Source organism: Apodemus sylvaticus, chromosome 4 (genome assembly GCF_947179515.1).
Source record: "Apodemus sylvaticus chromosome 4, mApoSyl1.1, whole genome shotgun sequence".
Classification (NCBI taxonomy): Eukaryota; Metazoa; Chordata; class Mammalia; order Rodentia; family Muridae; genus Apodemus; species Apodemus sylvaticus.
The window spans coordinates 39,135,227-39,162,574 of record NC_067475.1 but is presented as its reverse complement, the minus strand read 5'-3'; the positions used below and the strand labels follow the sequence as shown (position 1 = coordinate 39,162,574).

At 40.9% G+C, this 27,348-nt stretch overlaps 1 protein-coding gene across 1 annotated transcript in view; it reads right to left on the bottom strand.

The window, feature by feature from the left end:
- Positions 1-27,348, bottom strand: part of LOC127682716 (bifunctional heparan sulfate N-deacetylase/N-sulfotransferase 3) — a 170,727-nt gene that overhangs the window by 82,843 nt on the left and 60,536 nt on the right. Inside the window, exons 4-6 of the mRNA XM_052179300.1 lie at positions 25,222-25,376; positions 6,518-6,703; positions 1,025-1,153 (exon numbers count right to left, since the gene is read on the bottom strand). Of these exons, the coding sequence (XP_052035260.1) occupies positions 1,025-1,153; positions 6,518-6,703; positions 25,222-25,376 (470 nt within the window). The remainder of the gene's footprint in view (positions 1-1,024; positions 1,154-6,517; positions 6,704-25,221; positions 25,377-27,348) is intronic.

Sequence of the window (27,348 nt, the reverse complement as noted above, 5' to 3'; positions counted from 1 at the left end):
ATTTGCTTGGGTAGTGTTCAGAAGTTTGACAGTCTTCCTAAAGGCTGAAAGTTATAAAGGATTCTGAGTTACGAACTAAAGCAGATGTTACAAACGATGAGTTACATTTTCATTTATGAGCTAAAAACAAGGTCTGTGTTTGAACAGGGTAGATGGTGAAGAGTACTTAGAGTTTTATTTGTCCAGTCTGTAAAATTAAGGTCAAACTGAGACTCTTTCACATTTTATTGTTTATTTCTATCTTATCCAACTTTTATTCTGATAATTTTATTTTATTTGGAGATAATTGCAGTTTTCCATCTTGAATACTGCTAAGGCCAAGGGCAAATCCATATATTTGAAAATAAATTTTATCTCTATTTTCCTATTCTCTTTCATGGGAGAAAAATCACTAACAGCTTTTCCCTTCTGCAGCTCACTTCAATAGTTTTTCTTTCAGCACACGATTTTATGACACTCACTGCCAGGAAAATTAATTTACCCGTGGCTCACTGCATTGCTGATACACTAGTATTAAGATATGAGAGAGAAAGAGCAGCACACCATTAATCAGAGATGCTCCGTGACCCGGCACTGCAGACCCAGCATGGGGAGAGAGCGAGAGGGCCTTTTATCCACAAAATCTGTGCTTTCTTGTATCAGAGAGGAGAGAGCATGAGAGAGAGTTGGACAGAGAGGAGAAAGGGAAAGAGTGAAAAGGGAAGAACGAGGGAAAGAAGAGACATCAGTGAAAGAAGAGAGGATGGACCAGAGGACAGAGAGAGGGGAGAGAGGGGGAAAGAGAGAAAGAAGAAGGGAGAACAGGAAGGAAGGAAGAACAGAGGGATGGAGGGAGGGAGAAGGGATGGATGGAGGGGGAGGGAAGGAGAGGAGGAGGAGGGAGAGTAATTTTATTCTCCATAGACTCCGTGTCCATGCTATTTGATTGGTAACTGCCAAGTCCCCCATTTCTCCCTCAAGGTAATTTTTATGCACCTTGCCATTTCAAATGTTATTTATTTGAAGAGTGACTCCAAGTACTTACTGGGTTGAGAACCACAGTGAAGAAGAGCTCTCCTCCGTGAATACTCTTGTCCAGCTCCCTGGGGCCCCCTGGATACTCCTTGTAGAAAATTGTGTGTGTGAAGAGCCCACAGGTTTGTCTTGGGAGAACCTGAAGGAAAGATGAGCAGGTAAGAGCTTTGGTTACCTTCATGGAATCTGAGCTAGTCGTCGTCCCCGTGTCCCCCCTCCCCCCACCCATGGAAGAGCATAGAAAGGTGGTATTTATTGAATGATAACCAGGACTGGGAAGAATCCTTCATGCTGGGAACAGATGACATAAGGAAGATGGGATAACAAGAGAAGACAATGAAATAATTAAAACCAATAGAGATGTTGAATTATTTTTGCCATTTTTCTCTTTTAAGTTTCAACAGAATCTAAGAAATAAATTTTATCATCTTAAGAAATAAATTTAAACAAGACTTTAAAATACTGGAATTATGTGTAACTTTCATTGGCAAAAATTAACTAAATCCTTCTACTAATTTCTTTAGACACATTTGGAAATGAACTCAGTTAACATGGTGCTTCTTAGCAAGTTGCATATTAACTAGAAACAAACCAATGTCTGCTCTAGTGTGAAAACACTGTTGTAAGAGGCCCCACATGCCAGGTGTGAAGGTCCCCAGGTCCAAAAGAAAGACAGTATCGATTTAGTTGGTAGCTTTAGAAAATGTCCTAAACAAAATGACAAATGGCCACTTTGCAGAAAGAAGGGCTTTCCGTCTTTTGCTGCCAATGGCGGCATCTGTGATGAGGTCTTTACTGTTGTTGTTACAGATTTCTCCACTACATGAACGTGCAATTATAAAAGAAGTTGTGTAAGGCATACTGTTCTCAGCTAAGCCCCACACAGTGAGACTTACAGTGGCCTGTGCTTGCCATACGTGGAGAGAGAAGACCAATGAGTGTATTTGAGAAAGCTGAGAGTTCTTCAGCACCAGGCAGTCAGGCATTCTGGCCATTGCTTTCAGGAAATGAATCATCATTTTTTATTGCCTTAACACAAAGCATTTTTAGTTCAAGGACTATTTTTTTGAACATTACCTGTTCAAGACCTCCCACGTTTTCTGCCTTTCATGTACACCATATATTTCCAGGGGTGCAGACAGTATTGTAAGAGATTTTACTCTAGGTTTTGGAAGTTTTCCCAGGAAATGTAATTCTCAGCTCCATCAATGCACTGGATATTTCTGAGCCAATCAAAGCTATATGCATCTCATTATTTTTGCTAAAACATATATACACTGAGAAGATATTGTACCTTCACAATCAGTTAAGATATTTCAGTTTAAAGCTCAGGTTTATTAGCTGGGGGTTGTTTACACCTGAAAGTATTGCAAACTGTCAGAATGCTGTACACAAAACCACAGCTCCCCCCACCCCCAAGGAACTGATAGAAAAAGGATACCAGCTGAATCAGATATATTTACTATCAATCACTGGACATGTAACTTCCTGTAACTTAAAGCCATTTATGGGCTTTACTCATGAACTTAGCAAATACTTTGTGCTAGTTCATGTAGAAGAGACGTGTGCTTGAATGTGTGCTCATGTGTGTGTGTGTGTGTGTGTGTGTGTGTGTGTGTATTCTATTCTTAAAGGACATAATGTTTATCAGGGATATGATCAAAATACTTTGTATGAAATTCTCAAGAATGAATGAAAATATTATTAGCAGTATATCAAGGTAGGGAGAAATGTCCAAATGAAATAAGCAAATGCCAACATGTGATTAAACGGCAGGCTACTGCTACATTTTAAAAGTGGATGACTTCAAGTAAACGACTCTTAGGTTAAGTTTGTGTATCTTTCTTGGAACTCACAGCATGCACACATGACTGTCTGTGATGCTAGCTTGCCCAGGTCATTTAAGTAGAGACAGAACTGTGAAGAAACTTGAATGTTGTCTTTTTCTTAAATGCTGTGAGTTTGAAAAGAGTAAAAAGGAGGCTTCACTCTAAAGATATGTGTACCCCATGAGTCTTGGAGCTTCAGTGGGCCACTATGGTGGGCCAGGCAGACAATCAGGCGTGGGATCAGAATCCTGTTCCACTGATTTGAGATGCAGCTATAAGATGCTGAACATACTTCCTGAAACAGCTCTTATGATATCGAAGGAACGAGAACCATTTCCAAGGTGTTTTAACATAGACTTTCCCTTAAATAATGGTGGCAGTGTAACACTGTGAAATTCAAACTTGGAAACTGCAATCTTTTTAGTTGCTTACAGTTCTTGGGAAATGGTGAAAGCCTTAGATTGCAAGTCAAGGCACAGTAGTATAATGCCATAGAAGGCTGCAAACCAGCAACTGAGTTAACAGTGAATTGGCCAGTGAAGACTGCTGTCCAGTGTGTGTGTGTGTGTGTGTGTGTATGTATGTGCGTATGTGTGTGTGTGTATGTGTGTGTGTCTATACAGTTGGATTGGTGAGAGGCCCTACCCCTGGGACACCCCTTATAGCCAGTGTGTAGAGAGAGCATGAGTCTTGCTGCTCACAGGCTTCTGTGCCTATCCAAAGAGTTACATTTGACAACCAGGTTCCAGGGTTGAGAACACTAGTTTGCTATTCATTCCTTACTATGTGAGGATAAAAAGTGCCCCATGAAGATGCCCCATGGCCTGTCAATTCATGAGGGAGAATCATGGAAGAAATATACCAATTCAGAGAATAAGAAACCTGCAGGTCCATTTGAGAACCACAGCTCTGCACAGCTGGTTACATGCTTGATAGGATAGGAAGAGGTTGGGTATCTCTGGGAAGTTATTCATGGTGGACGCAACAGTTCATGCTGGGCAGTAGAAGACAGAAATGCAGGCACAGTGCTGAGCATTTTCAGTCTCTTAAGGATGCATTAAAGAGCGTGCAGACAGCTGAGACTCATCAGGGTAGAAAGGTCAGAGGGATTCACGGGCTGGCCTACTAGCTAGCCTTCATGGAAGGCTGAGGAGAAGGTGTAAACTGACCAAGTGGGAGCCGCTACCACAGTCGACATAATAACCAAGCAGTAAGTTAAGATGGTGGATTCAGAAGAGCAAATGAAAGTCTAAAGGTATGACTGCTCAGTAGGATTTGGCCATCTTAGTGGGAAGTTTAATTTACAGTGGGAAGTTTGAATTACATAAGCAAATTAGTGCTAACAGGATCCATGATGTCTTGAAGGGGAAAAATACCTTTAGGTTGTTTGATTTTAATATGTGGATAATTTCAATTCCATTAGAAAATCTGGGTCTGGCATAAGATTCTTTTTTTTTATTCAATATAATTTTTTATTTACATTTCAAATGATTTCCCCTTTTCTAGCCCCCCACTCCCCGAAAGTCCCATAAGCCCCTTTCTCTTCCCCTGTCCTCCCACCCACCCCTTCCCACTTCCCCGTTCTGGTTTTGCCGAATACTGCTTCACTGAGTCTTTCCAGAACAAGGGGCCACTCCTCCTTTCTTCTTGTACCTCATTTGATATATGGATTATGTTTTGGGTATTCCAGTTTTCTAGGTTAATATCCACTTATTAGTGAGTACATACCATGATTCACCTTTTGAGTCTGGGTTACCTCACTTAGTATGATGTTCTCTAGCTCCATCCATTTGCCTAAGAATTTCATGAATTCATTGTTTCTAATGGCTGAATAGTACTCCATTGTGTAGATATACCACATTTTTTGCATCCACTCTTCTGTTGAGGGATACCTGGGTTCTTTCCAGCATCTGGCAATTATAAATAGGGCTGCTATGAACATAGTAGAGCATGTATCCTTATTACATGGTAGGGAATCCTCTGGGTATATGCCCAGGAGTGGTATAGCAGGATCTTCTGGAAGTGAGGTGCCCAGTTTTTGGAGGAACCGCCAGACTGCTTTCCAGAGTGGTTGTACCAATTTGCAACCCCACCAGCAGTGGAGGAGTGTTCCTCTTTCTCCACACCCTCTCCAACACCTGCTGTCTCCTGAATTTTTAATCTTAGCCATTCTGACTGGTGTAAAGTGAAATCTCAGGGTTGTTTATGCCTCAGTCCCCAGCTCTTGCCTTCATTCTCTATTGGGAGAGCATCTGGCTCTCCAGTTCTTAAATATAGGTCTATTTGGATGGCTCATGATGATTTCCTATATAACCCACAGCCTGCTGAACACTCTTCAATATGGAAATTCTCATGCATGAGTCCACACATTGAATCCACAGAAAGCAAAACCATGGGACAACCATGTTGAAGCAGGAAATCTGCCTAAGCTTTGGTTAACAGCGACATTGATGCATTTGCAACACAGGCAAAATACAGTTCAGGAGGTATGGGAAATGAAGTCCCTTAGGAAGAAACTGCAACAGGACAGAACTGGACTGGATATAGCCTCAGAGACTGAGGCTCGCCACCATAGAACTGCCAACATTGCAATAGCGAAAGAGCACCAAATGCTTTTAAACATGATCTTGGACGGGGTTTTAAAACTCCTTCTCATTAGAAAGCTGGCTGACTGAGGCAGGATAAATTCACTTTGAGTAGCAAGAAGGGGCAAGTTGGGAGAAGAATGTGGCCGTTGCATCCTCATCTGGCATTAGCAGTGTTTTTCTTGTTCAGGGACACATTGATATGGGTATTAAATCCACGTTAAATGCCATCATCCAGCTGAATTTTTGCAGACATTAGAAAACTTGTGAATGGAGTTCAACAGCACCTACCCTAGAGACCGAATTCATCTGTTCCCATGCATCAGCCTAACAGGGCTCTGGGGCTCATCAGCTTCTTGGCTGTTTCTTTGCAGTGCGTGAGTCTAAATCAGAGGCTGTGCTTACCTTCACTAATACTTTCCTTAAGTTCTGACTTAGGAAAAAATAGGGTTCCATGGCTGACTTTGACAGATCTCACCCCGTCTTAGGGAGTCACGTATTCTGATATATCACATGGTTTTGCTACCACTGCAGAAAATGAGACAAGGTGGAAACCCTCTAGAGTAAAGATTTAACAAATGGCACTCGCCATTTATTCTCCATTGTCTGGTGGTGAGTCATGACTCACATGTGGCTTCTTGCTGCACACAGTGCAGTGTTTTGGGGTGGGGGGGACTTGGGGTGGTAAAGAGGGGCCACTTGATCAGCTTATAAAAAAAAGGGAGCATGCTGATTGTAGAGAGCCGCCATGATTTTAATCGACTAAAAGACCTTTGTAAGTAATGACACAGTCTAAAATTATTTCTAAATTTGATGTAATGTTTTCTTAGCATTTTTACACCAGGGATTGCTTGCCAGCACAAGCTCCGTGAAAGGAAGCCTTTTATTTTTATTTATTTTTTCTGAGTTGTAGGAAGTAGGAAGACATAGCTGTCATGAGTGAGTCTTCCTGAGGTGTGACAACCCTCTTCACACAGCACACCCTTTCCTGAGCCACATTAATAACCCTCAGCTCTCCTCTCTCTCTGTCTTCGCATGTGTACTGTCATCTGGAGGAAGTGACCACGCCCTCCACGACAGGATGCTCACCATGATGTTTTTGTGGATGAAGCCTCTCCGATACCTAGCTGGTTTCAGATGTGGATACTCTTCAGTGCTGGTGATTTTAATATTCCAAACCTTCTTCCAGGCCTCATAAAGCTGAACGTGGACAGGGTAGACACCTGAATGGTGAGGGGACACTGCGTACCCCATGTCAGTAGGGATGCCGTGCTCCTAAGACCAAAAAGACTCTCATTAGAATGTGGAAAGATGACCATTCATCCCACCCCCTCCCAAGGCTCTCACTACAGAGCCCAACCCTAAACTTACTGTGAACTCACAGCAATTCTCCTGCCTCATCCTCCCAAATGCTCTGATTATAGGCACATATCACCAAGACTGATTTTGAAGATTTGTCTTGGTTATACTTTTCTTCTTGGGATTTAAAATATACTCTAAATACATGCTTTCAAATCCACTATTAGTCATTGTCTGGTGCAATTAAAATGATGTATATTAAGACCATGAGAATACTTGATGTTGGGTAGCCATCAGCCAATCTTATTGTGTTGGTAGGTGGGAGGTTGTAGGAGAGGCAAAAGGCTGTACCTCACTTAACACATTCTTGGCCACCTGTTCTTCACACTGATCATAACTTCAAGAGTTAAGTAACAAATACATTCTACAAATAATGTTCAGCTTGCTCCATGGGACACAAAGTACCTGGCCTGCTCAAAGGATCTTATTGTGTCTTCTATACTTTCTATCAAGTTTGCTACATTTCTTTTGTTGCTTCATTATGTAACAGCATGATGTAACATATGTGTCAGTAACACAACTACATCTCAGTAGAAGCACACAGATTTGATTGCAAACTGTAGAAAATTTTGTGAAGCAGGTTTTTGGTGTTTATTTTTTATTGTTGCTGTTGTTTTGTAAAAGAGGAGGCCCTTCATCATTTAAGCAGAAGGCACCCAAAGAGAAAAACAGTCTGGGAATGTACAAGGTTTTAAATAGAGAATACACACACACACACACACACACACACACACACAGAGAGAGAGAGAGAGAGAGAGAGAGAGAGAGAGAGAGAGAGAGAGAGAAAGAGAGAGAGAGAGAGATACTAATTAAAGGCAAACACCTTCCAAACTACACATGCATAAATGCATATGCAGAAGTGACCAGGAATAGTTTGAGGAGTTCCTTATCCGGGATCTCCCCAGGTCCAGCCAATTACATTAGAAAATCCCAGTGACTACTGGTTTATTTTGGAGAGGGTTTGGGCTAAGTTGGAGTCACTGTTATTGCCCAGGCTTCAGATGTCCCAGGAATGCTCATCCATTACTCTTGGCACATAGAGACAGTTTCCCAGACACAAGCCATGAAATCAATCTTTTAGAAGGAGAACACTCCAGGTTTTAATATTGAAGGGTGTTTTTTTTTTTTTCCTGAATGATTTGTTTTGCTCTCTGTTTGTATTTTTCAATTGCTCAACAATTTTCAAAGACTCCACTGAAATCATCTGTCTTTGAATTAGTGGTGGATTTTTTTTTCACACCAAAGACTGATTTCACATAGAGGATCAGAGGATCAGGCTGCCAAACAGACTGCCTTGAAAAAGTGTGCTACAAATGGACACAGAAGGCAAAGGGATCTGGGTAGCTTTCCTTCTCAACCTAGAGAATTTCAAAAAGAGGAAGAGAGGCAGGAGTAGCTTTTGCTCACAAGAAAGCCTGCTGCCAGGTATCACCACCCCTCAGTGCCAACTTTCCTTCTTTCGGGGAGTTTTATGCACTCTTCAAAAGCCCCATCAATCCTCTCTAGTAAGGATGCTAGAAATGAGAGAAACACAGTGTGGCTGGGAGCAACAGGGAGAGAGACAGAGACAAGACAGGGAACACACAAGAGATAGACTGAGGGATGAGGGGGAAGGATCGACAACTTCCCTTTCATCTTCAACCTTTGTAGACATTTCAATACTTATGTAATCATTATCATACAATTTAGGCCTTCTCCGGAATAGAAGCTCCGTCTCCTTGCCCCATCCTCTCCCTCCCCAGTTGTAATGAACTCAGATTAAGGTGTTTTCTTTTTCTTAGAATTATATAACAAGATGTAATTTTGTTAGAAAAGGCCACTAAAGCATCAGTCTCAAATACTCTAAGAATAGGAGTACAACTTAAAGATCAGACAAAAAGGATTCCCATCAAAGACGTTGAAAGAAACTAACAGACAACTGCATGTTAAGAACTTCTCAGAGAACACGGTAATGAAGCCATCCACAACTACCAGAGCTATATTTGAAACTCGTTATGTCCGGGAATTCAGAAGCAATGATGTTGGTCAAAAGGTCAAGGTAGTTTCCCCGTGCTTGCTAGTGCTCTTGTGATTCCAGGGCACTGGCTGCAGAGCAAAGAGATGTCTTGACATAGAAAGGACCGCTCGTCTTTTTGACTCCGTGAAGCATGTCTGCCCATCGTGGTACATGCAGGTTTCATTTTCTCTTTGCTAGTGTTGGTTAAAGTTTCACCACCTTGCAGACTGGCACACTGATCCGGACATTTCACACCCACACGGACATTCCAGCATTTGGGGGAACAGCTGACCACATCTAATCCCCCAACCCCGTTTTCTAGCCCATTACCCAGAAGGTTACACAGCACAAAGTGCTGAGAAGCCATGAAGACTTACGTGGGGCTCATTGACTGTGGTTCTTGTCCCACAGCACACTCAGGGAGTGCAGATGACTGTTGTTACCCCTTCTCCAATGCTCTCGTGTGCTGTCATCTTAACACACAACCACACACCTTAACCTGGAAACTACAGCATGTCTGAACCTCCATTTATTGATTAATTTATTACTAGAAGATACAGATTCCTTTTCTCTACCTCTACTGAGGATTTGAGGATCATATCTCATTGCTCCTTCTCGTCCTCCTCCTCTTTTATTTTATTTTTTTGTGGGCCATTTCCTTTGGGACCATATAAATGCAACCATTTCTCATAGCTCTCTGGTGGAGTAAGAACTTAATGAATAATTTTATATACAGATTCCAGAAACCCATTTTACTAATTTGCACCTAGTGCTCTTAACTACAATCCTTTATCATGTCCCATAAATACTACAACTAGTGAAACCCTTAAATATGTCTACCCACTGAATTCACCACAGTAGCATAGTACACCCTAACTATGCCAAAGGCCATTTGGTATAGGATTCTAGTATTCCACCCATATGTCTCTCTTGGTCCCCCAAACTATTCCCCATATAGCAGCCAAAGAAATTTCTGAAAGACTCAAACATGACCACATGACTTTCTATTTAAAATCTTCCAGGCTGTTCCCTTGCACATAGATACAAAATTATAGCTTGATTGTGCTCTCTGCCTCATATAACCCTTGCTGCTTAAATCCAACCTTGCAATGTTTACTCCTTATCTCTTCTTTCATCATGTTAACCTTTCCTGAAGTTCACCGAATTCTTTCCTACTCTAGTACTATCCTATTTCTCAGTCTGGAGTGTTCCTACTCTGAAACCCCTCACCCCCAACTCTTTGAGTGGGATCTCTTTGCATATCTTTGGCTGCCTTGGAACTCACTATGTAGAGCAGGCTAGCCACAAAATCATAGAGACCTGCCTGTCTCTGCCTTCTGAGTGCTGGCACTATATCCAGCTTCCTATTTTATTCCCTTATCCGAGTAAATCTACAGATGAGACTTGCCATTAGGATATACCAGTGCAATAGTGGCACAAATGTTATGGGGGTAACCACCACTTTTGCATTTAAAGCCCATTCCATAAGGCTGAACCCACACATGGGGCTGCTAGCATGGCCAACAATTCTTTATCTGCTAAAGGAACATCCAATAAAATGATTCCTAATGAGTAGCCTTTTTTTCCAAAGTTATATAGCATAATTGTGTAAATGTTTCTTTAAGTCTCTTCTATACTAAATGACTCAATGAAGTCTGGGTTCTGCTTTATCTGCTGCTGTCCACTCATTGTCTTCCTAACTGTAAACAAGACAAACACCTGTGAACAGGTGTGGAGATGATGCTAACGATTACCACCCTCTTCTCTTTATAATTTTTTTTTTTACTTTCTAGATTATTTCAGCTCAACTGTCAGTTGTACCATAAGTTACAATAAAAACTTATGTTTTACAATATAAAGAGTTTTCTTACATTATCATTCAAGATTTTCTAAACAGACCATTTAAAAACTTATCCAAACAGATAACTTAAAAGACAAGTTTTGATATAATCCTTGGGAAAAATCCTCTCAAAGACTATAGGAAGTAAGAAAAAAAATCAGTATTTAAGTATTCAAACAATACAGTCACTTCATTATCAAAGAACTAGTTCTGACAGTTATTTAAACTCTTACTGGTAATTAAGAATGGTGTTTTACTTTTGTTGTTCATCTCAATGTTAATCTCTCTAAACAGAAGACGCTTCCCATTTCCCACCCGCGATCAGAGAGCACACCGCTTCTTCTCTCACTTCACAGATAAGCAAGTCTGTTGTCTATTGCGATTTCTAAGCCCACAGTGATTGTCTCCCATCTGTTGGATCTCTGTTGTCTACAGGGATAACAGCCAGGAAACTGCAGCATTGCACTTTGGAAAACTTCTAGTCGCTTTTCTGCTCTCAGTTTTAGTTGGAATGTTCCATTTTCTCAGAATATAGACGCTCATGCTTTGGTTAACTACCTCACAGCACTAAGATTCACATTTGCAATTTGCATGAGTTTGAGATAAAGCCTCCTTCTATTTACACTTGGTATTATGGTCCTAGAAACCTCTAGGAAAAAAACAGGCTCCTTTTCTTTGACTTTGTAAGTGTCTTCCTTTAGTGCAGTGGCTATTGGAGATACTGTTTCGCAAAGAGTGCACTTATCTAGAAGATGGGGGTGTATTTGGAAAATAAGGTTAGAATCAATGTTTGAATATACTTTCTCCATATGATTCATATATGCACACACATATGCATGAGTTTTTAAAGACATTTATTGAAAACAAAGAGCATTTAAAAGGCAGTTTGTTTTCCTAATGCAACCTGATAGATCTCAGGTTCTGAGTGCCTACAGGGCCACCAGGTACCCATGGAGGAGATCACGGCCTCAGGGATGACTGAAGGTAAGTGTTAAACACCAGTGACAGTGGTCAGAGTGGCCTGGTGTATGTGAAGATTGTTCATAGGAAACTTAGCAAAACATAGCGTAAACTCGGTAATTCAGGATCTATCTCTCAGTTAGAGAGTAACGGTTTGGTTGGTGTGCTAAGACTCTAAAAGACTAGAACAGTTTCTATACTAAATGATAGTATTTCTGATAGAGCTTAAAATTAAAGCTCTTGAAGTTAGACAGGGAATCTTATTTTTCCCAGTCAGATGTGAAATAAATGAGTTGCATAATCAGTCCTTAAGTTTAAGATTAAAAACGCTATTTCCAGTAGGGTACAGTGGCACACAGTAGGACACACTGATGTGTGCTTGCAATCCCAGCACTCTGAAAAATCCATAAAGAAATGCTGTGAGTTCAAGGTCAACCTGTCTTTAAAAGCTACACTAAATTAAAATTTATGCAGCTTTTATTCTATTTTTTTGGTTTTATAAATAACTTTGTTTATATGATAAATATAAATGCATTATTTTTAATCTATGGCTTAACCTTAAACAGATATACTTCCCCATTTACATTTTACAGGACTAATGACACATTTATAAACATTTGGTTAGCTATTTGCAGGTCTGGCTACTGCACATCTTTGGCTTTCTTATATATGCTCTTTGACTTGTAGTACAAACGGCTGTCTGCTCTATTATTATGTGAAAAGCCTGCTGTGATGTCAAAGCCCTTTTGAATGAATTTGCCTTAAGGATTTGAAATCACCCTCTGCTGGCAGCCATTGTATAAATGATTTGTTTGCTCTTCCACATTCTGGGGTCCTGGGACCTCTAAATTCTTTTAATTTCCCAAAGTCCCAAGTAGGGTCTTTGTTGTTCACAACAAAGTTGAAATCATATTTGAGTTTATGTTTAGAATGGACCCTGCCAGGTCAAAAGGACCAGCCGTGTAATTAGAGAGTAGAGCACTGAGGCGGGTAATAGAGGGGACCTTCTGTCAGGAGGGGAGAGTTGGAGAGTGAGTTCAGTCACAAGGACGGTGAGTCAGTCACTCCATCATGCTGATGGAGCAAAACCTTAATAAGATCTAGGATTCAAGGCTTATTCCCTGACTGGTAATATTCACTCGGACTCAGAAACCTCAGCAAATAAAGATTCTTTGTCTTGCAGTTCGAAGAACAAAAACCTGCTACAAGAATGCAATCAGTAAAACTACGTGGATAAAGATTTAATGGTGCTAGTAATGAGATCTTGTGAGACAGGATGGAATTGTCTACCCTACCCTTCTGAAGCAACCTGAGATAAACCACAGTGTTTAATTAACACAACAATAAGAAAAGGCTCCTATTCTTTCTTTATCTGAAAACACAGGTACAAGAGAATGAGATTCTCAGGGTCTCAGGTATCCCGAGATAGGCAAGCTGAGAAGGGTGAGACAGCCTGAGTTAAGTCCTGAGCCCTGTCCTGTCTCTGTGTTCTAAACAGACCAGTGCAGTAGGTAGACTGTTCATATGCACCACGATGCAGGCTCTTCTGTGACCACTGTTAGAGGCAGTGGAAGTGACTACTTCATCTCTTCTAGCCAAGCAAGGTGACCCCAGTTCCCCCATGGCCCCAAAGAAACAGCAGAACAAAAACATGAATCCTGTTTAAGAAAAGGCTCAAGAATTTTGGCATTTGGAAAGGCCACCCACCCTGATAGAGATCCCACCAGCTACAGCCGGCTGTAGCATAAAGAGCTGTCATCTGTAAGTGTCTGCGAGTGCTGCTTGCAAGTATTCAGTCCACTCAGGCACTGGACCATCCAACAGCAGCTGCCTAACCTTTCCCACAACTACAGGCCAGAGATGAGGTAGGAGAGGAAGCAGGGGCTGCTGGGAAAGAGGGTGTGTCCGCTATATATGCTGCATATATGGCATAGGAGAGGGGTTGGGGAGAGGGAAGACGGGGAGGATGATGCAATCATATTTTAATTTAAAAATTAAAAAAAATGCATTAGTTAAAGGAATCCCTCCATTGTTACTTCTGTGCCCTCAAACCTCAGAACTCTTACATAAGTGCATATCACAATCAATATTATTTAATACTGAATTAGATTATGTGTCTAAGTGAGGCAAGGATCAGCCGTCATACTATGCTCATGATAAGGTTACGGCAATGAGTTCTTAACAGTATCCATTTCTTTTCAAGTCCCTCCTACAACCCAGCAGCTTTGGAACTGGATGAGTTCGAATGGTATTTAACAACCCAAATGTGCAAGCAAGCATCAGAAACAAGTTAAGCTAAGGTTTTAATAAAAGTATTGAAAAAGGTACCACAGTGTGTGCGTATCTGGTTCAGGCTCAGCCACTTGTAATCTCTGAAAGTTATTAGGGGCCCATGTCTATCTATCTCTGTCTTCCCTCATAAACCATTAATTTGTTGTAAGTATTTTTCATTTAACAGTGTTTGCTTTCCCTTGTCTCAGAGTTCCTTCCAAAATGCTGGACGTGTCACCTCTGTGGCGAGTGGCTCCTAAGACAGCATGCTGCTGAAAGCTGTGCTTTTATGAGAGCACTCAGAAGAGGCATGTGAGCTCTGTGTATGCCAGGTCGAGTTTTGTTTTAAATTGTTGAGATTTGCTCGAGTGAAGTACAAAAAAAGGGGGGGGGGATTTGAGAAATATAAAAGAAAGTGACTTTACATAGCTTTATTTTTATATTTAAATAACTGAAAAGAGAGTTGGCTGGGGGTACAATGGATATGTAGGGTTTGGTTTACAGCAGTTTTCTCTGCTTTTAGTTTTAAGCAATGAATTTGATCAGGACATTGGAGGTTTTTAATAAATAATGAATCTATAGACAACGTACTGATAGTTAACAGATCTTCAGACTGTTGTCAAGAATATTTGATCTTGCAGAAAACATACACGGTTGGTCGACTAGCTAGACATGTTTAAGTCTGCATAACACTAGTTTTAATTGAGATTTGATATTCCCACAAGAAGCCAGCGATGACTGACGATCTGTCATAGCTGTTACACACCCTCTGGTATTTATGGCAGCTACCAAGGCAGTGATGTAGGTGGTACATCTCAGACACCAGAAATAATATGTCACATTAACACCTATGCAAGAGAGAAGCACCGTAAATGGGTACAGCGATGTGCTTCAGTTGTTTAAACTATTGATACCATGGTCACTGTGGTGACCATGAGCTTTTAATCTTGATAAATCAGGATGAAACCCTGATCCAGCTTCCACTAGCTGTGAGCTCTTAGTGGAATTATGTATATTTTCTGATTGTTGTGATACGTGGCTGTGAGAATTCCTGAAATCAGTATAATGTATGATCCCTAATTGGAACCCAGCTATTTCTCTTTCTTCATTTCCTTAGTAATCAAGACTCTGAAATGTACATTTCTGTTACATTTACAGAATAATTCATTTTTTAAAAAAACAATATTCCCCAGTTTGGGCATAGATTAAATAAAAAGAATGGGAGATTGGGGAATTAGGTAAGTTGCTACAATGATACAAAAATGAGAAAAAAAATTGGAGGCAGTTAGGGAAGAACAGTTGAAAAGGAACAGAAATTGATACTGTGAAAGAAAAAACCAAACCCAACAAATCATCACAAGACAGGCTGCGGTACAGGCAGAGCAAAAGCTGTGGCTGGGAAGATGGCTCAGTGGGTGAAGCACTTACTCTCAAGTGTGAGACCCAGCATCTGCAGCCCCAGAACCAAAGAAAATGTTGTGCAGTTGTGAAGAAGGCTGTGATGGGATCACTGGGGAAAGCTGGCCGGAACAGTCACCATTAACAAAAGTCTGGGCTTGAGAGACCGTACTTCAGTAAATAAAGTGGGGCAGGATCACAGACGATTCCTGATGTCATCCTCAGGCCTCCACATGGGGACTCACAGAAGTGCATATGCACTATACACATACACACAGAGAGACATACACAACCGAATGCACACACACGTATGTGCATGCACATGCATGCATACACACATACATGCATGTGCACATGGATGCATATACATGTACACACACACACTCACAAATGCACACACATACACAATGTACACACATGCTTGCACACTCACATGCACGTGCACACACACACACACATGCACACATACACTCTTTAAAGGATCTAAAGGTGATGTGAGCTGCAGAATCGGCTCCTACTTATTGTTGCATACCCATTTCCTCTGAGCTGAAACATTCCTAAGGAAGCAAACAAGTTCAAGCTTACAAGGCCCAGGAAGATACTGAAATTTACAGGCTTTATTAGTCTTCTTCATGAATATAAGCAGTGACCATTTTGGGGAGAGGAGACGAGTCCACAGGCTGAATTGTCTGTAATTCCAGCAGGGAGCTCCAGGGAGCCACTGTTGCTGAGCTGTAACTTTGCTGGGGTGGGCTTTTTAGTGATGCAGTTGCTTTTGAGTCAGTCAGGATCCTGTCAGTCAGGATCCAGCAAGCTCCTGGTTCACTAAGCCACGTTTAGGTGGGGCTGTTTCTGTTTCTTTGGTCTTGCCATCAATGTCCTATGTGCGATGAATAGATGCTTCCATAGGAAGTGTCACATGACATTTGTCCCCCTGCTGTCACTCCCATCTTGGCCACTTTCTAGCCACATCTCAGAAAACCCATAGTATCTAGTCTAGGATATCAGAAGACTGAAAAGACCAAAATCAGGAGCAGCATGCACGAATCTGGAAGCAGAACTTGTCCCGCTCCACATCCGGCTCAGTCCAGCAGGGAGAATTTATAGACAGATTCACAAAGGCTTTTTAGTTTGCCTCATGTCCACATGACTGTGGGCAGAGAGGGACTACTCAAACAGCACATGCACTAAATTTATCTTTCTTTTATAAAACCAGTTTGTCAATGGTATGCATGCTGGCAAGGACCGCTAGCGGTTGTGCTGAAGGAAGGGTTGGGGGAGACAGAATTGAGAGCAGTATTTTCTCCATTCTCATTATAAAGTATGAAAGCTTCCAATAGACCGTAGGAGTGTAAGCTGAAGAGGAATTCACAAAGAAAGTATCTCTAACGGAGGCAACCAAAAGTGTTCTCCGAAGCTTAAAGGAATAGGTTCTCACGTTTCTTCCTACTCGTTTGGTTTCTGTTTCCTCTCCGTTCTTACCACATTACCCCGTATCACCTCGTTCCTACTTGAATCTTTGCACCTCTAGCCTCTCCTTTGCCTGCTTCCCTGTCACAAGTGTACTGCTACTCCCTCTCACTGGATGCTTCTTGTGATTTCCCTCTTTGAAGTCCCTTCCTATTCTCCTAGCCCCTCTAGCCACTCCAAGTCTAATGCAGAACTAGAGAACTCAGTCAGTCTCCCTATATGAAAGAGAACTTGTGGTTTTTGTCTTTCTGAGCCTGAGTGACTTCACCCAGTATAATTCTTTTTCAGTTCTGCTCATTTTTTCCTGTAAATTTAAATTTTCTTTATAATTGAATACAATTCCATTGGGTATAGATACTGCACTTTTAGGCAGCCATTCATCAGTGAAGGACACCAGTCTTACCCAGCTGTGAACCCTGTATGATAGACATAACACCAATCTACCAAGCAAGCTGGTGCAATAATAGCAAGATTAAAACAGAGGTAACCAACTGCTTAATGATTGTATTTGGGGTCCTCTCCTGGAAAGGAGCCCATGCTTATGGCTGTGAACCTGATCAAGAGGATATGACCTTTAGAGAAGAACCTATGACCATTGTTTTGATAAACAGACATGTTCAATTCCTTTCTGTTAATCTCCCCAAATTAGTGCTGATCTCATCCTTTGTTAGAAAAGATCCTTAGAGCTGTGAGTGGCACTTAACAGACTTGTAAGTGGTTAAAATACCAAGGATAAATGAGGGTGGAGCGCTTAGTCTTAGAAGGACACACCCCCGACAAGGCTCAGGTAACATCCTGAGATGGGGAAGTATCAGATGGAAGATGAGGAGGTGTGGCGTGTGACAGAGATATTGACTTTCATAAACTCACTGGAGCTGTGGTCATCCACACAAGACTTGGACATGACTGTGCCCACCAACATTTCATCATGGATAGTGGAGGGAAGTCATTTTCTTCAGTAGTGTAGCTACTGGTAAGTGGTCAAGGCTCCAGAAAACAACTTACTCCCCACATTAATACAGGCAAGACTAATTAAACCCAATGGAACACACACAGACACACACACACACACACACCTAGAACATGAAAGTAAAATAGGGAAATTCTTGGAATGAAGGAGGAGATAAGAGAAATAATGGAGATAAAACAGCTAAAATACACTACATAAATATATGAAACTCAATAAATGAAAAACGCCCCCTAAACAATAAAGCAATAGCAGTGAGTGTACAGGGAGGGACCCATGGCTCCAGATACACATGTAGCAGAGGATGGCCTTGTTTGACATCAATGGTAGGGGAAGCCCCTCGTCCTGTGGAGGTTTGATGCCTCAGCGTAGGGGAATGTTGGAGCACTAGGGTAGGAGTGGGTAGGTGCGGGAGCACTCTCATAGAGGCAAAGGGGATGAAGAGGGTGGATGTGGGATGGGGATTTGTGGAGGGATAACCGGGAAGGAGAACAACATTTGAGATATAACGATGGGAATGATTAATAAAAAAATTTTTTTAAATAATGTGTTTTGACCTGATAAGATAAATGTCACTTAATGATGGTTGAAGGATTATTTTTAAATGAGAAGAAGCTTTGTGCCATTGTCGAGGAGGGAGGTGAGTTTTCTTGCATAGGTGAACTATAGAACCTTTAAGGAAAAAATCAGTAGTTGATGTTTTCAAGACCATAAGCTAGTATACACAGATAGAAAAGTTGGTGGCTTGTCCCTCTAACCTGTTGATCCGACATACCTGCTCATCTATCCAATAAAAGGTTCAATTCTTTCCACAGGGCAAACAGTTCCTGTCCCTCTCTTTTTACAGCCCCACTTCTATTGACTTAGTCTGGCTTTTAATTCTTTTCCCACACTAATCCAATTTGTCTCTTCACCCCCAATCCTTCCCTGCCTGTCTGTTTTCAACACTCCCACACTAATGTTCTATGACTTCGTCATCTCTATGGAAACGCAAGAACTCTGGAGACAAAAAAACTGACAATGTCATCTTTTAGGTTCAAAACATAGGAAATGCATAATTCTGAAAACAAGTTGATAAAGTTTTTTAATTTAGGAAGGTAGAAGCTGAGGTATTTTGGATGAGTGACTACTTGTGAGAAGCTGCTGGGAGGCCACCACTGGGCAGAGGCAAAGGATATGGCACTCAAAGCAATCTGATTCCCTCCAAAGATTGTAATAGAAAAAAGGAAGGAAATGTTTGCATAACGGTGGTGAAGAGTCAGAGTACTTCAGATGCAAGCGTCTGATCTACAACTAATCATGCCAGAGAGGCTGGAGAGATCATGCCAGGGGGGCTAGAGAGATGGCTCAGGGGTTTCTCTGTGCTGAATGCTCTTCCAGAGGTTCTGAGTTCAATTCTCAGCAACCATAAGGTGGCCCACAAATGGGATCTGATGCCCTCTTCTGGTGTGTCTGAAGACAGCGACAGTGTACATAAAATAAATAAAATAAAATACATAAAATAAAATAAAATAAAATAAAATAAAATAAAATAAAATAAAATACATAAAATAAATAAATCTTTAAAACGAAACCATGCCAAGGAAGTTGTTTAAGCAGAAAGTGTAGTTTCCAGAAACTACTAATCTAAAATGACATTTACCAGTCAAGATGTCAAGTTTTCTGGGTACTGCAAGCAGGGGCGGCAGAGTTTAAAATGCTTTAGCTGATGCTAGAGTAAAAAGGTGTGCATATCTTCTGCTTCTACTTCAGCAAAGAGAAACATTTTGCAAGATATTTATAAAAAAAACCATAAACGTTGATGAAGAGATGATTACATAGAGTATCAAGTATAAGACACTAAATTGTTTGAGTTTTTCAGAATAAAAATATATATCTTAAAGCAATTGCTAGACTAGGTTCTGGATTTAATGTGTAGATATTTTTAGTACCCATAAAGAAACAGCAAATAGTAGCTAGTAGTTATAGATTGGGGGTGTTCTGGGTTCTCAAAAGAGAGTACTGTGCAGCCAGGTTTTGGAGGTAGTGAGATCATACCCAGTGTGACCAACCATTCCAGACCTTATACACTCCTAGTGTGACCCACCACTCCAGGGCTTGCACATCTATATCTCTGGTACTTGGCACAGTATTCTGCTCTAATCACTCAGGGCCAAAGCCCAAGAAGCCAGTGTAGCACCTGCACCTCATAGCCCACTGCTTGCCTTGTTTTGTACAAGGAAATCCTAGAGAAAACACTTCCTCACACCCAGGGCTACCCCACATGGCCTCTGCAGCACGGCATGCCTCTTCCTCTTGGTGGCTGAGTATTGAACCGCCTTTTCAATGCCACTTGTCTCTAGACAAAAGCTTACAGTTTGAGATCACAGTTAATTGACTCAGGAGCTTGAAGAAGTATCTAGTTGTGGTCTAATTTAACAGTCACTTATGGGATACCAGCATGTAAACACAACCCTGTGTCTACAGTTAACTCAGACTGCAAGAAAAATACTAATTCTTGCTCCCAACTATGATTTCCACTATGAATGTACTGATTCCAGTTGTATCTAAGTTTTAAGATGGACAGATTATACCCATTGTCTTCAGCATGCTTACCGTTGCACATGGCATTTTGGGGGACTACTCAGAACTGTTGTTAGCTACAGCCAGCACTGGAAGGAGGCGCCCTTGAGTACTGAGTAGCGGCAAAGTTTGTGATATCTAGGAGGAGGGTATGAGGTGACAGTTAAGGAGGATATTTTTGCCACTCTGTAGGAACCGGCATGGGATCCCAGTTCTCTGAAGTTGAACACAAGCCTGACACTCTGCCCCTTACTGTTCTGCCTCTCCCCTTCCTCTACACATTCATTTTACGAAGTAAATTACACGCTTCAGTCATTTCGTTCTGATTGATGGCGAATGACTTTCCTGTACTCTGCTGCTATGCTCCCTCTGGAGTGCAGCCTATCAGCTCAGATTAGACTCATCCTGACTGGAATTCTCCACTTTTACCAAGACTACTAAAATTATACTTTGCATCAAATATTAATACAAGATGAAAACATAATGTGTTTTTTAGTAAAAAGCCTTACCTAAAAGTCTAAGAAAGGATCTTTCCCTTCTCTAGCTGCAAGCAAATGAATTGAAAGCTGATCTTGTATCCTTTGAAGCCTGGAAGTTTTAAAAATATATTTAAACGTATATACTGATATTGTAATTGTTATCTCCATATCGGAAAAGTTTGGTGCTCACTAATTAAAAACATACGTTTCTACAATAGACAGTTCAGCTCAGGTGAATGAATTGTTTGACTAGTCTGGAAAAGATTGCGGAACAGAGCTGTTATTTCAAAGAACAGTACAATGCAACCAGGAATGCAAGCTACAGGAAGCTTTTCAGTCCCTAGAAACGTTTTACTGTTATTAATTCTAATACAATTGTCTATAACAATTTAAATACCATCTGCTGGGCATAGTGGCAGGTGAGTTTAATCCCAGTACTTGGGAGGCAAAGGCAGGTGTGTTGGGGTTGGTGGGCTGCGACAGCTCCGGACCAGACCAAACCAGGCCAAACAGTTCCACGTGAGGATTATTGAGAAGGGAAAGGGCAAAGGTGATGGTGGAAAGAGAAGAGGGGAAGAGAGAAAGGGGGGGGAGCTGCTTCTCTTATATATACATGGATGGTAACGTGGTCTTAGGTAAAGGTGAACCCAATGGATTCTGGGAATATGGAGGCTGTTGCCTTGGCAACAAGTGTACATGTCGCACTGTTGCCTATGTAATGTCACAGGTTTCAGAGGTCCTGGTACCAACAAGGTGGATCTCTGTGAGCTCAAGACTAGCGAGTTTGGTCTACAAAATACCTGGTCCACAAAGTCCCTGGTCTAGACCATCCAGGGACAGACACACAATGAGACCCTATCTCAAATTTAACAACACAACCCATCAGCAAACCTAAACAACAACACCTTCTCCAAATGTTAGTATTATCTGACAGAGGGAGGTAGTTTTATGACAAAAGTTTCTACTAATTATTTTACTATTAAAATTAAATTATTAAATCACTTGCTAAAATTTAGGCTCAGTCTATGATATGAGACAATGTATTAGAAATGATTTTTTTGAGAATCACATATAATGTTATTTTAGGATTTCTAGTAATATTTTATCCTGTTTTTAAGGCTATACAAGAGATATTTCAAATGCAAGATAGGCCAGCCATTAATATTATAATCCTGAAGTCAAGACTAAAAAATTAAAAATAAAATTCCTTTTCAATTTTTAAAAAGAATTTTGAATTAGTCTTATGTGGTTATTAGATTTCCCCCAATCAGCTGTAATGCTGTATTTTCTTTGATGGCTTCAGCCACCAAGTCTGTTTGCTTAAAGCAATGCTTCTCAACCTTCCCAATGCTGTGAGCCTTTAATACAGCTCCTCACGTTGTGGTGACCCTCAACCATAAAATTATTGTGTTGCTACTTCACAACTGTCATTTTGCTACTATTACGAATTGTGATATAAATATCAGATATGCAGGATATCTGATATGTAGCCCCTGTAAAAGGGTCATTCAACTCCAGGGGGATTGAAACCCACAGGTTGAGAACTACTGGCTTAAAGGATCTGTCTGATCTTCTATAAGAAGCTAAAGAAATGAACATATTCAATGCCTTTGTGAGTCAGAAAGCCCAAACTATGCAGAAACCTAACAGTTCAGATAGACTTACTAATTAAATGGAAACAGCCGTGTCTGACTACAGACAGTTAAAGCAGGGCCTGAGGTACTGGATCATAGTCTCAGATTCTTAGTTGGAAGGGCATTTTAAATGTGCTTTAACCCAGCAACTCATTTACACATTGGCTTTCCCCATCGCCATTCTTAGCTGAATACCTCTGGCTTCCAAGGCGGCCCGCTGCCTTTTGCACAGTTCCCCTATCTATCTTACTGGGAAACATTTTTTGCTCGCGTTAAGCTCCTCCAAGCTGAAAGAGAAGGGCAGGGTATTCATCACGCATTAGCAATGCAGCATCCGCACAGGTCAAGCGTGTGTTTTTGCCTCTAATGGGTAGATGGCCTGATTCCCTACAGGGGAGCTTCTCTGTGGAGTAAATTGTATTCAGCCACATGGAAAGCTGCTTAGCCTCAGGTTGTCTGTTAGACTCTTCCTGTGTCAGGAACTAGAGGTTGCCAAGGGGTGAGTTCCCTGGGAGTCCTTCCTCAAGTTCCCCAGCTTCCTTATGTCACCCAGATGGCCAGATACAGCCGCAATTACTAAGCAACAGAGACTAGATTGACAGCAGTGAGTTTTGCCAGGAAGCCTGGGTGTCACATTTATGCAACATTAGAGGACTTGGATTTCTGTTTTTTATTCTAGCAGTGAGCTTTACAATACTAGTGTGTATCCCATGATTCTCACCTATAGAGGGAGAATATGTATACTTAGAATTCAGGGTTGTTGGGAACATTAAAAGAAACAATCAATGCACACTAAGTTAGAAAATGTAACTCATGTTCTTTTCATCTCCAGACTTAGCATCAATGCCACTCTGAAGGTCTAATACGTTAATGGGAGCTGAATTAACTAACATGTACTTACAAATTATGTAAACCTCATATTAATTAGGCTACTGCCATCTCAAATACAAAACAAAAAAATTTAAAGATTTTATTCCTGTTATCTGCAGTGGTGAATACTTCAGGAGTCAGGGCAAAAAAACTGAAAATGACAGTTTTATGATACTAAATATAAAGGTGATAAAAAAAATTAGTTGGTTTCCATTGGTATAAGGGAGGCACCCAAAAATCAGTGGGGGTGACCTTAGCTTTAGCTCACAGAATTGAGGAAATGGCCTCTGAAGCGGCCACCTCCTGTAGGAACCCCAGTAGAGTGATAGGGACACCAACCCATCCGCAAAACTTTCCAACCAAAATTCATCTGGTCTACAAGAAATGCAGGGATAGAGCATAGTCTAAGTGAATGGCCAAGCAATAACAGGTCCAAGTAGAGACCCATGCCATGGGCAAGCACAAGTCCCTGATACTGTTAATGATATTCTGTTACAGATACCCTGTCTGCAGACAGGAGCCTAGCATGGCAGGCTTTTGAGAAGCTCCACCTAACAGCTGGCACAGCCAAACTGTGGATGTAGCTTGGTGACCCTTTTGAAAGAGTAGGCGGAAGGACTGATGGCCCCAAAGGGGATAGGAACTCCTCAGGAACATCAACAGAACCAACTAACCCAGACCCTTGAGGCTCTCAGAGTCTGAATCACCAACCAAAGAACACACACAGGCTGGACCTAGGCCTCCCCATTCATGCAGCAGATGTGCAGCTTGGTCTTCATGTGGGTCCTGAACAAGTGGAGCAGGAGCTATCCCATAAGCTGTTGCCTGTACGTGGGATATGTTCTTCTAGCTGGGCTGCCTTGTCTGGCCTCCATGGGAGTGGATGTGCCTAACCCCACAGAGACTTGATGTGTCAATACCCAAGGGGGCCTCCCAGTCTCTCAGAGAAGAAGGGAAGGAGGATGGGGGAAGGATTGTGGGAGGGGTGACTAGGAGGCGGGGCAAGGATTGGGATGTAAAGTGAATAAATACAACATCACCACCAACAAAAACAAACAAAACAACAACAAAGTTAAAGACAAACATGGGCAAGGGCTCCCAGCAAAGAGTTAGAGTTTGTATATCTTTAAGAAAGAAATGCAGCTTGCCAATTTTAAGTTGTTTGTGTGTGAGTTTGAGTAAAGAACCATAGTACTGTTGGCTAAAATTTCTTGGCCACTGCAGTTGGTGTAGAACAGCAGTCATGTGTATGGATTTGGGTCCTCTCTGGCCAAGGGCGCGTTTCCTTTCATACAGTATGTATTACAAGTTTTACTGTAAGTAAATCACAGTGCCTTTAGCATACTTTCCTGCCAGTGGGCAAATGTTCTAGACTTACAGGTTTGCGATATCGCTTCACTGGTTTTCTGAATCTTCATCAACTTGTGTCTATTTTATGGTCTCATTTGGTTCGTGACCCAACTTCATTTCCATTCATCTTGATATCCCAGTTTTATGTGAATTTTGGGGTATATTCAATTCCATTTTCCACCATAACTTATTCATCCCCACCTGGATGACAGTTATTCTCGGAATTGAGAGCTTGTGTTCTCAGAGTGTGACATCAGGTCACAGAGTATCTCATTCTGCTGTGGACTTGTTTTGTGCATACATTTTGTCTCTCAGTGCAGTGCAGCAGGAAGTTCCTAGAAAGGATGTGCCTCCTGTGAATGCAGGCCATAATGCCACAGAACTGAGCCTTATGCTTTGTGAATTCTCTCTTAAATTAGACTCATCAAAGAATTAAATCCAATGAGAAGGGCATAGTACAAAGATATATTCAAACAAAAGCCATACGTGGAAAGGACACAATACCAAGATTCTAACACCTACTGAGAAAAGCTACTTAAGGAAATCCAGTACAACAGAACCTTGAGGCATTTGCAATTCAAACACCCCCTACTTCCCTCCCCATTGTACAAGGTCAGTGTAGTAGAGAGTTACTTACTAAGGCAAACTTTTTGTTGAGAATCATCTGCTCTATCAAAGATGACTCATTGTGGAAGAGGTGGGGCTGCATGTGACTCCACATGTGAGGAAACCACCAGAACTCATCCACAGACCCCAGCAGACAATCATCCCCTTCATCTTCCTCTTCAGTTCCTGTAGGGAAAGAAATGATTATTCAGTTAATTCCAACTGCATCTTCATCATATGTATGCATGTATGATCTGTCAATCACCTATCTTCTTTCTATCTATCTATCTATCTATCATCTATCTATCTATCTATCTATCTATCTATCTATCTATCTATCATCAATCAATTATCTCTATTTTCTATCATCTATCATCTATCAATCAATTATCTCTATATCTATCTATCATCTATCTATTAATCACATATCTATCTTTTCTCTATCTTCTATCATCTATCTATCTATCTATCTTACTATCATCTATCTGCCTATCACCTATCATCTATCAATCAATCATTTATATCTATCTGTCTATCTATCTATCTATCTATCTATCTATCTATCTTTTCTCTATCATCTGTCTACATATCTATGTGCACATCACCTATCATCTATCTATCAATCAATTATCTATATTCTATCTATTAATCACATATCTATCTTTTCTCTATCTTCTATCATCTCTTATCTATCATCTATATGTATCTATGTATGTATCAGTTATCTATTATCTGTATCTTCAATCATTTATGTAGTATCTATTACACAACTATCATTTATATTATCATCTATCAATCATCTATCATCTACTCTATTTAGAAGACAACATTTATAGTATTTCACATGTATATAAGTCATCAAACCCAAAATTTGGCTAAGGAAAATCTGTTAGGGAACAGTAAGAGACTATGACAAAAGTTTAAAAAGATTTATTTATAGTTTAAGTTATGCACATATGTGCCATGCCAATGCAAACGCGGCAGCCCTTCAACCCATCTTGTATAATTGCTTTGGAGACGTTGGATTTTTCTGGGGGTATCTGCATGTAGCTGTAGTGCCAGCAGAGGCCAGCAGAGGGTGTGAGATCCCTTGGAGCTGCATTTACAGCTTCTTGTGAACCGCCTGACATAGTTCCTAGCAGCAGACCTTTGGTTCTCTGACAGAACAGTACACACTCTTAATTGTTGAGCTGTCTCTCTAGCCCCAAAACTTACAAAACATTACTAACCATGAGATATGAATACCAAAATATTTCAATGTCATCTTTAAAATTACTATTTAAATATCATGGTTAATAATATAATCATTCACAGAGACATTAGACTAATTAATGGAGCCTCTGTACAGCTTGTAGTGTAGAGGGAATGAATAAAGCAGAATAACAGGTATTTTACAAATAGGACAGAGGAAGAGGATGTAAATTATTCGACATGGCTTGTATATTCAGATGGGAGAAGACAGCTTCTGGTTTGGTCATGGTGCTGGCACCAGGGTGGATCCATGCAGTTCCTTGCCTCACCTATCACAGCGGAAGCAGAGGGAAGGTGTGTGAGTGGAAGCAGAGGGAAGGTTTGTGAGGCTTTCAGTGGTCACCTCATTCTGAGCTCCACCTCCGCAGCCATGAGACTGTGATAGAATTGATGGGCTCCCTAGTGTGTGAGCTGTTTCCTAGGCTGCTGCTCCTCCTCCCAGTTGCTTGCCACACAGAACTTCTGTCTTTCCCTGCGTGTGTCTGTCACTATTTCTTCATTTTCTAGCTAGTTTTGCTCAGAGTTTATTTAATGAGGAAAGAGTAACAGATCTTGGAGATTTTAGAGAGATGGTTCAAGCAAGTTAGTTCATCGGTTCCTGAAACTGTCGTAAAATTGCAATTACAACTTTTATACGTTGCAAGCCTGCTGGATTTAGAGAAATAATTTCTGCCATCTGAGTGATTTATCTTAATTCACAGGAAATGTAATTTTATGTCTTTCCTTTTTCTTAATGGCTCTATTTATCTGGCTTTCTTGAATTCCATTTTAGGTATATTTTTGATCAGAATAGATTGAGCAGAAGTATCTATTTATTACTTTCAAGATTATGATAAAACAAATGAAACGAATATAGTTGCATGTTTTTGGAGTACTGCAGCCTCCTCTGGAGGAGTCAGAGGGAGAC